This window comes from Manacus candei, unplaced genomic scaffold (genome assembly GCF_025592945.1).
Source record: "Manacus candei isolate 608988 ecotype Guabito, Panama unplaced genomic scaffold, ASM2559294v1 h1tg000158l, whole genome shotgun sequence".
Classification (NCBI taxonomy): Eukaryota; Metazoa; Chordata; class Aves; order Passeriformes; family Pipridae; genus Manacus; species Manacus candei.
The window spans coordinates 22,259-37,337 of record NW_026138206.1 but is presented as its reverse complement, the minus strand read 5'-3'; the positions used below and the strand labels follow the sequence as shown (position 1 = coordinate 37,337).

Genomic DNA, 15,079 nt, shown 5'->3' with positions numbered 1-15,079 from the left:
AAGGACCTTAAAAGCATCCACTTCCACCCTCTACTATGGGCAGGGACACCTTCCACTATCCCAGGTTGACCCAAGCCCTGCCCAACTTGGCCTTGAACAATTCCAGGCACGGGGAATTCACAGCCCTTATGGGCACCCAAAAACCTGCAGTTCACTGACTGAGCAAGTCAAGGGCCCAAAAAAAAAAAATGAAGAAATGAGGCTATAAATTTTTGTAGCTGAACAAACTGCCTGTAGAATTAACTGTTCAGCTGGGGAAATGGAATTTTAGATTTGCCAAGGTTATGTTTAATTTTAATGGAATTGAAACTACTCTTCCATTGTTTCTCAAAGAAATAAAATTTATGCAACTCTGACACTCCATTTGGATGTCTCAGGCTCTTCCTCAACCCTGGTACTTCCCCAGTCTCAGGACAACTGAAGGTTTTCCTAAAACCTGATGGGCTGGGAAGAGGACGAGTGGATTAAAGGACCAGCAAAGACCAGGTCCCCACAGAGAACCTGGTTACAGCTAATCCAAGAATGCTCCAGCATGTCACGCTCAACCCCAACACCACAGCTCATTTTTATCAGCTTCCAGCTTACAAAATAACCCCTCAGGTTTTGTAAACCCCATGGAAATATAGAATCATTATTTTTTTTTAATGTTGGCAGAGCAATTCTTCCAAAGAACTACAGCCCATTGATTTCTCCAAGCTGGAGCTGTTTCCTACCCTTCCAAATTAAGCAGGATTTATGCAATAATGCCCCACTCACAAGACAACACCTCCTCCCTCCCAGCCCCTCTGCAGGTTTTGCACTAACAAGGTGGCAGGTCCACTAGAAAAATCTGGCAGCCCTGGGCACAGGGAAGGAAATGTCCTGCTCACCATAAAACTGTTTTTTTCCAGAACAGCAGCAAAGCACACAGAGAAAAGCCCTGCTGGTGTCCTGGAGCTCTTCAGCAGCTAAACAAACACCAAGGTTAACGCCAGGAAGGGAATAACCAGTTTGTTAAAATACAAATCATCTCAACAATGACAGAACACTTAATTCCTGCCACCATCACTGCAGCCTAAGGAGAAGAAATCAGAACAAATCTTTTCCCAGCCAGCCCACAGACACTCTGATGTTGATGCCCCCCTTTCTGTACCTTGTATTTCTGCCTCAGCTCCTCGGTGTCTTCCTTCTCCACCTCCAGCACTCGCCTCCGCTCTGTGGCATCCTCGGCGTAGTCAAGCTTTTTTTTAAAAAAAAAAAAAGAGAGAGAAGAGATGCAATTTGTCCCATAAATACTTTGCACTCCCACTGCCAGAATGCACAGCTTAAAAACCATGAGGTTTGAAACAGAACCTCTGCATGTTGTGCTGCGTTTTCTCTGCGTAAAACGGGTCATTAATGCACACGAGGTGGAGGGTCCTGTCCATGCCAACGGCAACCTCAGCTTTGGGTGGGGGGGGAAATCACAGAGCTCAGGGATTTTGGGGAGCAACCAGACCCCAGAACTCAGATCCCCGTGGATAAACAGAGAGGAGAAGCATTTGAGAAGTGTTTTTTGAGAAGTGTTTTCTCACTGTGTCAATTTAAGAGTAAGTTGTTCTGTATCTTTGATGCCACTTTGAAATGTTTTCATTTTGCCTTCCCCACCCGTCCCCAAGAGCCATGCAGGGCTGAGGGGGCAGGTGGAGGTGACCTTACCTCCATCTCCATGCGGCCCATGCCCATGACATCATACTTGACGACGATAGGGATGGGATCCGTCCTCCCTGGAAGAGGAACACACAGAGGGGCATCAGGAGCAGCCCGGCACCGCAGCTCGTGTACACATTGGGTTTGGGTGGTTAGAGATCTTGCCTTGGAGTGCAGAGACCAGAAAGCTACAGTGAACCAAACACGAGCCATTCTCACAGCTTACAGCCAAACCTGCACCCCCAGCACTCACAAAGGGCTTTTCTCAACAAGAACTGGCCACGTAAAATGTTCTCGTGGTTCACGTTCCCCCGTGTCCCTCACGGCTTCCACATGGGGCCACACGTGCTCCTCACCTTCCCACAGGAGGGAAGAGGCTGTTAAACACATTTTGCTGCTCTAGCTCATGAATAATCACTTAGGACTTCCCTGTAAAGGGTGTGGAAGCCTCCCTCCCACCAGCTTTTGTCCCTCCCCAGGAGCAAGGAATGCCAAACTTCCTTCAGCCACGGCCAGGTGGGTGCCACCTGCCCCCCAGGAGATGCTCTGGCACTCCTGTATCACCTGTAAGCTGTGAAAAGGACTAGTTGCGAAGAAAATTGACTTTGAACTAATCAAACTATGCTGGAGATTTTTTTTTTATTTTTCTTTAAAAAAAAAAAAAACATATCTTTAATCCACTCATAACCAGCCAAACAAAGCAAAATGGGGCAGACAAGCACTTTACTACCACAGCTTTTTTTTTATTATTATTATTATTTTAAATTATTATTATTATGTTTGATTTTTACATCACAACTGGCACTGTTGGTTGTGATGTAACCCACTGAACAAAGTACTTACCTTCTCCGGTGCATACCTTGAGTGAAAAAACAGAATGTTTACTTCCCTTATTATTGCTCTTGTTTGGTGTAAACAACTGTTTTGTTATACACACATACACAGGTATTATACCTTTGGGCTAAAAGATCCACAGGTTTGAATCGTGCCAAAAAGATTCCACGTGCAAAAGGTCCAAGTCTTTAAAAATGCCTCGGAAAACCTGGACAGGTGGGAACACTTTGCCAGCATCAGCTCTAATTCCTGCCAAAGCCACAGCCCCAGAGGGGCTTTTGAACTTTAAAGTACAGAGGCATGGTTTTTATTCAGAAATAAATCAAATAAATCCCTTTAATTAGTTGCTCTATGGATTTGTTGATACGCCCAGGAATTTGACAGGCAGGTATCCATCAGGTCCAAAATCAGCGACCACGTTCACCCAAAATACTTTGGATTGAGCCTTGTTTTGGGTATCAAGGTTTGACAGGGTTCCTCTCACGCCCAATGGTATAATACAGTAAGCAGTGACTGCAATTTTTAGCAAAAGGACCAAATCAAAGACAGGTTATAAAAATGACTTCCTAAGTGCAATATCACTTTCATAACGTCTCAGCCAGGGATTTACTGGTAAGTGGTGAACCCAAATGGAATGGCTGGCACCAGGTGCCAACAATTTATTATTTAAATTGTTTTTCGAGTTTTTTTTGGTTTGGTTTTTTTTTGTTGTTGTTTGTTTCTTTGTTTCTCCAGCAATGGACATCTTTGGATGCAGCCTCATTGCCCTGGTAAACCCCTGTACACAAACAATGCATCAGTACTTTTGCCTTCTAAGGCAGTCAAAGTTTTTTGGTGTTTTTTTGTTGGTTTTTTTTTTTTAATTCAAAAATCTATTTGGAAATTGCAGTAGCAAGTGCAAGTGCCCATCGTGTTGGGGGGGAGAAAAAAAAATCAGGTTTGGACAGTATTAGAAATTTATGTTTAAACTGATTTTGGCAGTTCTAACACAAACAGAAACATCCCTTCTTAGCAATACCCTTTAATGAACAAGGATCAGACAAGTGTGCATAAAGAAAGGAAAGGAAAGGAAAATGAAAGACCAAGCAGAAGGATGATGGCTACAACAGAGAAAGTAAGCCTAACATTGGTGCACTGATGACAAAAGGAGTAATTCAGTCTGAAAATAAAAAATTACCACTGCTAAGTTTACCATCACCACAACAAGTCCAGGATCATAACGCTGTAAAAAAGAAACACCATTTGTTAGGCAGAAACCATGAGGGGCAGAAAATAGGCCGTTTGGCAGGGAGGATGGGTTAAAAAAAATTCAAAACAACAGGAGGCTCCTTGCTCACCCCTCCACCCCACGACCTGCTCTGCCCTGCGGAACCAGGAGCGGGAACTCGGGGCGGCTCCTTTTGGGTGTTTTGGGACAGGCCGAGCTCCTGGGACAGCCCCAGCCCAGAGGGGCATGAGGCACATGGAATCAGGCAGTTTAAAAAGGAAACAAACCAGGATCTTAAGGAATTGCCAACGTTCTGTGCCCAAAGGAGCTCTGGTTGCAGGTGAGAGGAGGATATTCCATGCGAAAAGTGATGCCTTTGTTTTTAACTGAGTCATCCTTTCCTCACAAATGAAACATCACAGGGTGACATCCAGGGGACAAGTGCCACGTCCAAACATGGCACAGCAGCAGTGCCAACCCCACACTGACCCCCTGGACCTGGCACAGCTCTGTGTCCAAGGAAAGCCACGGTGGAAGAGGGACAGGGACACGGGCAGGGCCACCTCTCACCCTGCTGGCTGCCAGAGGGAACAGGGACAGCAGCCAAAGGGGGAAATGGGACTTTTTCCTTTAGCTCTTTAAGTTCTCCTTTGAAAGAACTTCCTCAAGAAAATTTATCCTACTGCTGGGCATGCCAACAGGGTCTTTCCCAGCATGTAAATGTGGCTCTCGGACGTCTGGGGCCTCCCAGGTTTGGGGTTCCTGCTGACTTTGGTACATCAACACGCCCTGAAGGGAAAATAAGCTTTCAAGAAAGGCCCAGAATTCCCACATTTCCTGCCACACCACAGGGCTGCAAGCAATGCCACATGGACACCTAATCCCCCATGGGATAAATCCTGCAGAACACACAGTTGTGTCCCAGCCCCCTGCACCCCAAAACATTGATCTTCTTTCTGGAGCAGGTCACAAACTCCTTCACAGACTGGTCACTTTGCACAGACCCCAAACCAGAGAGGGTTATTGTATAAAACACTTCCACACACAGGGAAAACCTCTGTGGAAAGGACAGAGCAGGAATCTCCAGAGGGATGAGAAAAACAAACAGCTCACACAAGAGTCGCACCTTAGAAAATCCAATCTCAAAGTAAATTAGGTTTGTAATGATTCCCTGAATTCAGAAATGAAATGAGACTCCCAAACTGACCAGCTGTGTCTCCTTTTGCTTTCCTCTTCCCCAGGAAAAGGGGAAACCTTCCTCCCAGCTTGTGAAAAATTGCCCAGTCCCAAAGAGACCCCAAAACAACCCCCTTCCCAGAGCCCTGCAGGGGCAGGGAGCACCTGCCCAGGCAGGTTTCTCAAAATTCCCACCTTTTTAATTCCACAAAGTGATTGGATACGAGCAAATACTTCACCCTCAGTGCTGTAAATTAATAAATCTTGGGAAAAGAGTTAATCCTAATGCTGCAGGGATGTGGTGTCAGACACAAGTCCCACTGCACACGGAGGACTGTGGGTTCAGGGCCACGCTCTGGCTCTGGACATGGGCTGGATGCTGCTCTCTGGAATGGGAATGCTGGACCTGCCATCTGAGACCACCCAGAAACACCAGCACTGTCAACACCAGCACACATTTCATCTTGGTTTTAAACAGTCAAAACAGAAAAGAGTTTTCACTGACAATCTGCAGATTCAGGAGAACTCCTCCCTCCAGCAGCAGCATCACGGGGAACAGAATTCTAGAAATGTTTGGGTTGGAAGGGACCTTAAAAACCACCCATTCCCACCCCCTGCCATGGGCAGGGACACCTTCCACTAGATCAGGTTGTTCCAAGCCCCGTCCAGCCTGGCCTTGGACACTTCCAGGGATCCAGGGGCAGCCACAGCTTCTCTGGGCAACCTGTGCCAGGGCCTCACCACTCTCAGAGGGAACAATTTCTTCCCAATATCTAATGTAACTTCATCCTTTTTTTTTAGTTTAAAACCTCTACCCTTGTCCAATCCCAACAGATAAGTTTCTCTGTTAAACAGACATTCAGAAATAACAGAATGCTCCCACTAAAAAGAAGATGAATCCCCAAAATTGTTCACATAATTCAGTCAAACCTCTTTCAGTGCATCCCTCATGCACAGTGTGGAAGCATCACTGAGATAAGAGACCAGCCTGAATCCTGCCTGCTGTGTCAACATCTTCATAGAAATTCCCCCCAGGTACAAGCTTTGTGGGATTTAATCCTAGAGGACTGATTGATATCACACTCTTCACTGGAGGAGAATTTCACAATCTAAGCATCTCCAGAGGACACAGACAACAGACAGAGGGACGTGGTCTCGTTGGGCACAGAGGATTTCTCCTTGTTCCTTATCTTTATGCTACAATCAAAACCACAACAAGGCACAACCTTCCAGGGGGTTTTAATTGCTCCTGGAAAGGGACTGATACAGTGAAAAGACAGCTTTGTGCAGGCAGCAGGGGGTAGTTTTAGGATCACGTCACTGGGTTTGCTCTGGTGGGTAAGGGCTGGTTTGTTCAGTCAGCACAAACCCCACTGCAGGCTCTGGAAGGGCAACAGGAACCTGGAGCCACAGATCAACACCAGGAATGGTTCCATACATTCAGGGCCCTTCAGCTACACTGTCTGAGAAGTGTGAGATAGGAAGGAGTTTCATTTTCAAAGACGAGGATTTTCCAAGCTCTCAACACTCCTGGGTCTGTTTTGATGCAGCTGGGGGGGTTGGGCTCTTCTCACAGGGAACAAGTGACAGGACAAGAGGAAACAGCTCCAAGCTGTGCCAGGGGAGGTTTAGGTTGGGTATCAGGGGAAATTTCTTCACTGAAAGGGTTGTAAAGCATTGGAACAGACTGCTCAGGGTAGTGGTGGAATCATCATCCCTGGAGGGATTTAAAAGCTGTGTGGATGTGGCACTTGGGGACATGGGTTAGTGGCAGCCTTGGCAGTGCTGGGTTCCCTGTGGGTCTGTGACAGCCCAAGAGCTGTCACATTGGAAATTCAAACTCCTCATTCAGTGCATCAATAAGAGAGAGGGGAGAAAATCCCCTCAATTTTCACTGGTGCACAAGCCTGCGGTACCCAGCACTGGCTAAAAATGACACCACGTTATCAAACTCATTCCAACTGCTGTGAGAAGCAAAGAACAAACAAGGGCAACCTTTAATCCTGGTGTCCTTTGGGAATTAGATTTGTGAGCTCATCCTGTTTGTGTCAGATTTCTGGAAGGGGTCAAAACAATCAAGAGATTCAAACAAAGTCTGAAGTGTCCATCATCCTCAGTGACAAACATTGAGTCCCAGAGAGGAGAAAGTGTTTTCCAACAACACAAAAACTGCCCTGTGAATTTAATCCTTACTAAGCAGGGGAGAAAAGAGGAGAGAAAGACAAGTTGTAAACACCCCAGTCACATGGAAAACTTCCAATGGGAGCTCCAAACTTCTCAGACACACAAGAGAAGGCACAGAGTGGACTCTGGGACAAAAAACACCCCTAATTCAAATACTGAGCAATGGATTGAAGAACAACATGGAGGATGTTGGAGCAAGAACACAATTCTGGGATGATTTAGAATAGAAATTAGAGATAAGAGTTGCTGTCTGTGTTACCTCAACAAGTGGAGAGGGCTGAAGGGTCTGGGCTGATCTGAGGCTGTGCTGCAGGAGTGAGGCAGGTTGTGCATGGCCACAACCACTCACTTCCCCCACTCATCTCTCACAGTTTAATAAAACTGCTTTGCAATTACCCAGCACAAAGGGCCATAAAGGCTCATTCTAAGCCAGGAGAAGGTCGTGTGTCACAATAGCACGTGTCACTGAAAGCACAAGGATTTCACTGGCTACACCCACTCAAACCACCCTTAAACTCACCACCTGTAATCAAGAGAGGGATCTTGCACATTCAAAAGCAGACAAGGGGCAACTGCTTCCTCCAGAGGACACTGAGGCATTAAGCAAACCTCCCTTTAGGTCTGTGGTGCTGTGGGTTTTGACAGAGCAATGAAGATGGGTGTGATGACAGCAGCTTCCAAAGCCACAGCACCCAGGTTTTTCAAGCTCACTCACAGGAAAATACCACTCTTACAACCACTGCAGTGATTTATGTTGCAAAAACAAGCATGGAAATGTTCACCCATGCGAGATTTGAGGTTCCTGGGAGGACATGTTAAGATACAAGAAGATAAGACTGTGTTCAGAGCTATTCCTTGGGTAGGGCTGCCAAGCCCTTCCACACCTCATGAATAAAGGCACTGTTCGATATTTTTTCTGCCTCTTCTGTATCTTCTTGTATTCATTACAAAGCTCCAGAACCCAGAAAGAAACCTAACACCCCTCAGATGCTCATTGTTCCACTTTCACAGGCCTGACACACACCCACTGTCTGCTCCCCGGGATCAGAGGGTCCAACAAATGGGAAGCACATCAACACCCGAGCCGGGGCCATTTGGCGAGCGGGGACAGCGCCAGGATCCCAGCCCTTGGAATTCAAACCCCCAGCTCTTTCTCCAAGCTGCAGCTGCCAAGTGATCACATTTGTGACTGAGCTCAGTTGCCTGAGTGGTCAAAGCTCTGTTTATTGCTCCCCACAGGCTGAGGAACCTGGAAGCAGCAAACCCAGCGTGCGGTGCCCGCAGCCACCTGGCACAGGCTTGGAAAGGGACCCAGAGTGTCCTGTCACAGAGGAGGATCCCCCAGGGCTGCCAGGGAGCAGATATTTCCTGCCTGAGCCACGGGATCACTGCTTCACCTGCAGCTCTCTGCTCTCTGCAGCTCCCAGCACTTGTCAGACGCTTCTGCTCTTTCACTGTGCTCATCCCTTGGACCAGGAGGGAATGTTTTCCCTTGTCTGAACAGATTTAGTGAAGAATGTGCCAAGGAAGAACTGCACCACAGTGATACTGGAGGGGGGGAGTGCTGACTATATTTATCAGCAGGGAATTTGCAAGTCAGAGCAGAAATCCACTTGTGTGTTGTTTTTTTCTTTTTAACTGAAAATCATGCAACAAAAATACAGTTTGATGGAGGAACTGAATTTTGGCATTTTCTAACAGATTTGATAACCTGTCTTTGCTACCTACCACAAAAGGATAAACTAAACTCAAAACACTTATAACTGCTGTTCCCTGTGTCACTGGTACAATTCATGCAATAGGTTTGGAGCACACCTTGATCAACAGGAACAGCACTGCCCTGATAATCTGTGCAGGGTTACTGCTTTCAGCCTGACTGGAAGGGGACAAGGGTGCAGGAAGGGTTCCCAGCTCCACATGGCTCAGAGAGCTCCCAAGACACAGCCCTGCCCTCTCCTCCCAGCATTACATCAGCAGAGCTGCTCCCTGGGAAGATCCAACCCCTTCCGGAACAGTTATGCTGAAACAACGCCAACATTTCACTAAAAACACAAGCAAACACGAAGGGAGGTACTACTGAGCAGGAAAAGGAATCACAGAAGGCATTTCTTTAGGACCAAAGGCTGCAGGGAAAGCTGCTGCTGCCACCACAAGGACCTGCCCCTGAAGGGATGTCCCTTCTCGAAACACAACCTGCTGCTCCTATTTCCTGAGCACTGCAGACAACCCCAGGCCCAGCACCACCCACCTTCCAACTCAACTTGCACTGAACATTTCCATCATAATCAAATGCTAAATGAGCTGCCCCAGTCCCTGAGGGACAAACTATCCCAGAGGTTTTAAGGCCCAGTTCCAGTTCTACACTAACCCCCCACGTTACCTGAGTTATTTGATTCACAACAGACACACTGAAGGGCAGCCCAGCCATGACAAAACCTTTTTATCTGTTGCCATTGCAAAATACTAGATTGTGACTCACCTCTCAGAAATACCACAAAAGATCAGGATAATCCCAGTCTTGGGAACACTGTGGGAATGTGAATTAAATCAATGCTTTTAAATGCATCAAATTAATACAGGACACAGTTTTTGCTATAGGGAAACTTTAACTGCTTCCTGTAGAGGTGCTGGAGCTGTTTTTAAAGGGTCAAGGCTGCAGTGAGGCAAGAACATTTCCTTAAGAGAGAACTTTAAAGAGGTAAATCTACAAAAGTGTGTTGAACAATTACAGTTATTAAAACTGGCTTAGGACAAGCTGGACCTGAACTCCAAAGCTGGGCAATCCTTCCTCTGAGTCCCTTCCACATGGCCAGTAAACATCAAACCTTCCCACTGCCCTCTCTGAACTGCCCAAACCCTCCCCAACCCCTGCTATGACCAAGGAAACAGCAGGGTAACCTATTCAGCTTCCCCACATCTAATTAAATGAGATTAAACTACTGGTTTCAGTCTTCCAGACATATCTCTAAAATACTATTGCCTCATATTAAACACACAAGTCCAAAAGAAAAAAAAAATCCAGAAGTTTTCAGCACAATTATTTTTTTTTAAACAAGACTTGTCAAAAAAAAATTGACGGGGAAAAGCTGAAGAGCTTATAAAAATATTTTCAACTGTGTGATTAAAATTATACCACTTCTGCATGGCAGTCTCATGGCTTTTCATAATACTCCTTTAACATATTGGGAAATACTCATTCCAAGAGAAATCATTAGAGTATTTGAATTCAGATTTCACTCAGCCCTCTCATTCCCCTTCTGACTTATGTAACTCCTGATTTATTCACAATCCTCAGGCTCATTTAGCACAGGACTTCACACGAAGGTCAGCCAGTGTTTTTAACCACATCTCTTCTAGTTTCATTTTACCAGCAGACCACAAAATTCTAGCTTATCAACTCCACGTGTTCCCCCAAAGATAAAACAGGCTACAGTCACCATTTTCTCACTTGTCACAGCACAACCATCACATGTCTCTATGGAAAAGTGGCTCCCCAAGCCACACTTCCCAAAATAAAAAAGATCCCTGTCAACTGGCAACCCCCTCTTCTGCTTTTTCACATTCAGTGCCTGTTAGCAAGTTAAAGCACCATTTCCAAATATAACACAAGTTGTTTGTGGGGAAAAACAACATGAAAAACATCAGGGGAAGAGATGAGCAGAGGAATGACTCTGCTGAATTCGTTATGAGCATGTCTGAACCCGGATCCAGCACTGGTGTGGTCACAGTTGACAGCACTCCCCTGCCTGATGCTCCACTCAGCACATCTCCAATTAAATAAAAGATGCAGATGTTTCTTTCTTCCCCAAGTGGCTCAGCTCTTCTCCTTAACAAGAGTTACACCACCAGGCAGCTGCTCCAGTGGGTACAGAACGACTCTGCTTCTGGAATTTTGCTGAGAATGAGCCACTTTGTACCACAACAGCACATTTCTACCACCGGCAATTGGCAAGTGTGAATTTTAGGCTGTTCCAGATCCCACCCAGAGGCAGCTCAGGACCCTCACCACAGCATTCCATCCACAGTGGGAAGTTAGGATGCAGGAAGCCATCCCAGGGGACAGTCCTGCAGCGGGAAGTTCTTGTTGGACAACACCACAACAGCCTGACTACAGGAAACAAACATTTCTGATGGCAAGTGTAACGTGGGATAACTTTGGGATTCACAGAACTAAAGAGGGAGCCCCAGCTCAGATGAACATCTAGAACCAAAAGTGACATAACAAAAACCAGAAAATTCATCCACTTCCCTTCTAATTAAAGTGCATGGACAAAAGATGAATGCAATATGAATTGTATTTATGTAATTTCAGAAGTTTTGAGGGTCTGATGCAAGGGTTCCACATCCACAGCTCAGGGTTTCTTGAAGGGGTTCTGATTCTGCTGCACCTCCTCACTACAGGCTATTTCAGATTCTAGGCTCAAGCACAGCATGAACCAGGAAGAATTAACAGCATAAACACTCCTACATCTCTTTAGAAACCTCTTCTGGTCTTTTCTCAGCAAGGCAGTGTGGAAGAGGGGAAGAACTTTTGTTCTGCTCCCCCATTCTCAGCACACATCAAGTGACTTTGCTCTTCGAACTCCAAGAATAAGATTAAAAGTGGATGCAAATGTTTCCTTCCTGACATTTTGTATTTGGATATTTGGGACAAGTCATGCAAAAAGGTCACTGGATAATGAAATAAACACTCCCAACACGATCCTCACCAGTGCCACAGGCTCTGGCTGCTCAGAACTCAGGGGGGAAAGCTGGAGCAGCAGCACCTCTCCATATCCTCTGCCTGCCCAGGACATGGGCTGGAGAAGCTGGACAGGGCACTGCTCCCCTTCCAGAAGGTCAAAGGCACGATGAAATTCCTGCCCATGTTCCAAAGCCTACGTTAGGGAGGTTTCAGCACTGAACTGGGTTTAACTGGATGGGTTATTTTTACTCCTGTGCTCCTGGAGCAGGAGCAGGACAGCCCTCCCAGCCCATCCCCACGACTTGGCTGTAGCTCCCAAACAGTTCAAACCACCAGAGCTTCAATAATACCTGAGTAAGAGACGTGGAACAGCTTCAGTGCCATGAAAGGCACAGTGGGAACATCTAAATGGGGACAAGGATCAAAGTGCAACTTCCTGCTGGGCCCTTGGGACACAGTAACACCACCATGGGCAGCCCTTGGGACACGGTGACACCACCATGGGCAACCCTGGTGTGCTTGTTCCTGGGACAAGGTGACACCACCGCCCTCCTGCCCCAACTCCAGACCTCCAGTCCCATCATCTGTGTTCAATCCATCACGTCAGTGCCAGCAGCACCTTGGGAACAGGCCCCTGGGCTGTGCTTTGGGATCCACCTGTGGCTGGGATAAGGCTTTACCTTGGTTCAAGTCTCTGTGTTTCCACACTGGTGACACATGGAGCAACAGGGCACCCAAAAGAGAAAACACACCCAGTTACATCCCGGGAGCCAAAGGCCAAGAGGTGACAGCTACAACCCCATCCTGAGGTTTGGCCCCAGCAGGGACATGACAGGACTGCAGTGCCATGCATTAACCAGAGGAATTCCAAGGGAAACCCTTGTTAGAGGAAGCCAGAAGCATTAACCACCAACACAGTCCTGCCTGAGAGGTTACAGAGTCTCAGTCCAGGGGATTAATGTGCATTCCCAGAGTTTGTTACCTCTCCACAGTCCTCCAACTGCACAGACACACCCATCTCTAGGGCTCACTCAGGGAATTCCAATTACAAGTCTCCAGGTCTTCAGACTACGGGCATGGGAACATGGGTCAGTTACTCTGAGCTTCAAACACTTCCACAGGTTTCTACAGAAACGGGATTTAGTGTCACAGGAAGAATTTAGGGTCGAGACAGCAAGAGGACAAGGTGTTCTGGTTCAAACAGCACTACAGTGTCCCAAGGAGATTGGCTAAATCCCTGACAAACATGCTGGACACAGAAATAAGTGAAACCCGTGACATCCCTGTGGAGAAACCAGGAGTGAGCCTCTCCCATCCATGAGAACCTCTGCCACCACTTCCCATCTCCAGGGGGCCCTTTACTCGCCTTCTAAGGGCTTCTGACCCCTGAGAGCACACACAGATCATCAAACTACCTCCAGTCTTTAATTCTTTTAATCCCAAAGCATCCAGCCAGCAGAGCAGCATCCCAGTTTGGAAGCTGCAGCACTCCCTGTTGGTGTGTAGGACGTTAATCCTCCTCCCTCCACAGTGACTCTCACACCACACACACGCTCACACCACCTCTAACCTGCACCAGCAAGTGAGGCAGCAGCTTCCACTTCCACACTGCTAAATGTGAAACTCAACAGTGCAACTGTTTGGATATATCAATAATGGAAAGACAATCTAATCTAGGAACAAAAAGCAGAGATCATTTCGTTAAAGACCAAGGTGTGGAAGGTTTCAGACACAGGAGACTGGACTTACCCTGCAGTGACTTTCCCAATCCCTGGCCCAGCTTCCACCCATGTTTCTGGAGTAAGCGGTGTCCAATATTATCCTGACAGACAGAACAGAGAAAACAAACCAAAAATATTCCAATAATATATTCTTCGCTTCCCGCTGACATTTAAACATGTGATGAGCAAGAGATCTTTCTACATATATATGCATGCAAAAAAAATGCTACTGAAAAGGCAATAGATGCCCAATAAAAGGGAAAGACAAATGTCAAAAATTGCTGGCTAGAATTTTTCCAGGGGGATGGGGATCAGGGACGGTCACTTTCTGATGGTGTGCTGGGCAACTTTTGTGCATCACGTTTAAAATAAATAAAAAATAATAGTAATAATAATAAAAAAAAAAGCAATGTGGGAGAAAATAAAGTGTACCAATAAAAATTGACAGTAAAAAGCATAAAATCAAGCTATTTATACAATCATATCCATCACCTAGACAGCACCACTTAAGATTTTTTTTGTAAAGAAAATCTACAATGTGTTTAGTCATTTTGTTTGTGTGTCAGGCTTTTATAATACTGAGTAAGTTGTAAGTGCAAGACTGCCCCACCACTAGAAACCAAAACACAATCAGAGCAAAATCCAGGCTAGACTTGATTGGGTTTTTTTTATATATGTGTATATATATATATAAACTAGCATGCAGCCAATATTAAACTGAAAAAACAGTGAGGTTAGTAAAACAAAAAAATAAAATCAATTAAATAAAATGAGCTCAAGCACAGACTGGGTGATGCATTTCACATGTAAACTAACAAAAATACTAAGATGTTAGAATGAAACAGGCCTAGCAATAAGTTAACAGCAAGGAACCATTAGTGCATGTAGGGGAAACAATAAGCATAATGTCTCATCTTCCTAAACAAAAAAGCTATTTTGGAATAAGTGGAAAAGTACTGACGCAGCAATTAAGTGTCAGCTTTTGGAAATCGGGCTGAGCGAGGCTCAGGGTGGAAATTGTTGTGTTTTTCTGCAAGGTTTGTGCCCCCAGACAAAGAGCAGAGCACTCAGGGCACCCTCCAAGCATCTGAGCTGACAGCTCTGCCCTTGGTGACCAGTTTACCCAGTTAGAAGCAGTGACCAACTGCCAACTCAGCAAGGGAGGACTCTGGGTTGGGACCACGTTCACCTCCTAATCATCAAAAATAAAAATAAAAATAAAATAGGCACTTGGTGGTTATTAGTTCTCATAAGGCAAATAACTTGACATATACAGAAATATCCTGAATTATAACAGGATCCATAACACTGAGGGTACAGGGAACCTTAAAAAAGAATTATATATATATATATGTATGCTGAAGGTTTCTTTAATTAAATAACCAAGTCATCAACACAAACCAGAGTACCAGTGGTTTTGTCACTCCACAGGGTTTGCAGAACTTTGGTGAATCAGCTTGAAGGGCACAACCTTTCTAAAGATATTGGCTGCATGGATATATTTTTTCCTCAAAAAGATGTTATCAAGCATAAATTTTGGAATTTTTCCTGATGTCCCAGTAAAGCACTGTCTGTCTGTATTTCTCAAGGAAGAAGTGCATGTCT

General features: G+C 45.7%; 1 protein-coding gene across 5 annotated transcripts in view; it reads right to left on the bottom strand.

Moving 5' to 3' along the window:
- Window positions 1-15,079, bottom strand: part of GPATCH8 (G-patch domain containing 8) — a 54,024-nt gene that overhangs the window by 17,357 nt on the left and 21,588 nt on the right. For 2 of the 5 annotated variants that reach the window (XM_051772712.1, XM_051772714.1), the window contains 4 exons: window positions 13,503-13,575; window positions 3,680-3,724; window positions 1,678-1,745; window positions 1,133-1,219 (listed from right to left, as the gene is read on the bottom strand). In XM_051772712.1, coding sequence (XP_051628672.1) covers window positions 1,133-1,219; window positions 1,678-1,704 — 114 coding nt within the window. In that variant the 5' untranslated portion in view covers window positions 1,705-1,745; window positions 3,680-3,724; window positions 13,503-13,575. Of the gene's footprint in view, window positions 1-1,132; window positions 1,220-1,677; window positions 1,746-3,679; window positions 3,725-12,735; window positions 12,822-13,502; window positions 13,576-15,079 lie in introns of all 5 variants that reach the window. The other 3 variants (XM_051772710.1, XM_051772711.1, XM_051772713.1) reach the window with 2 other exon arrangements.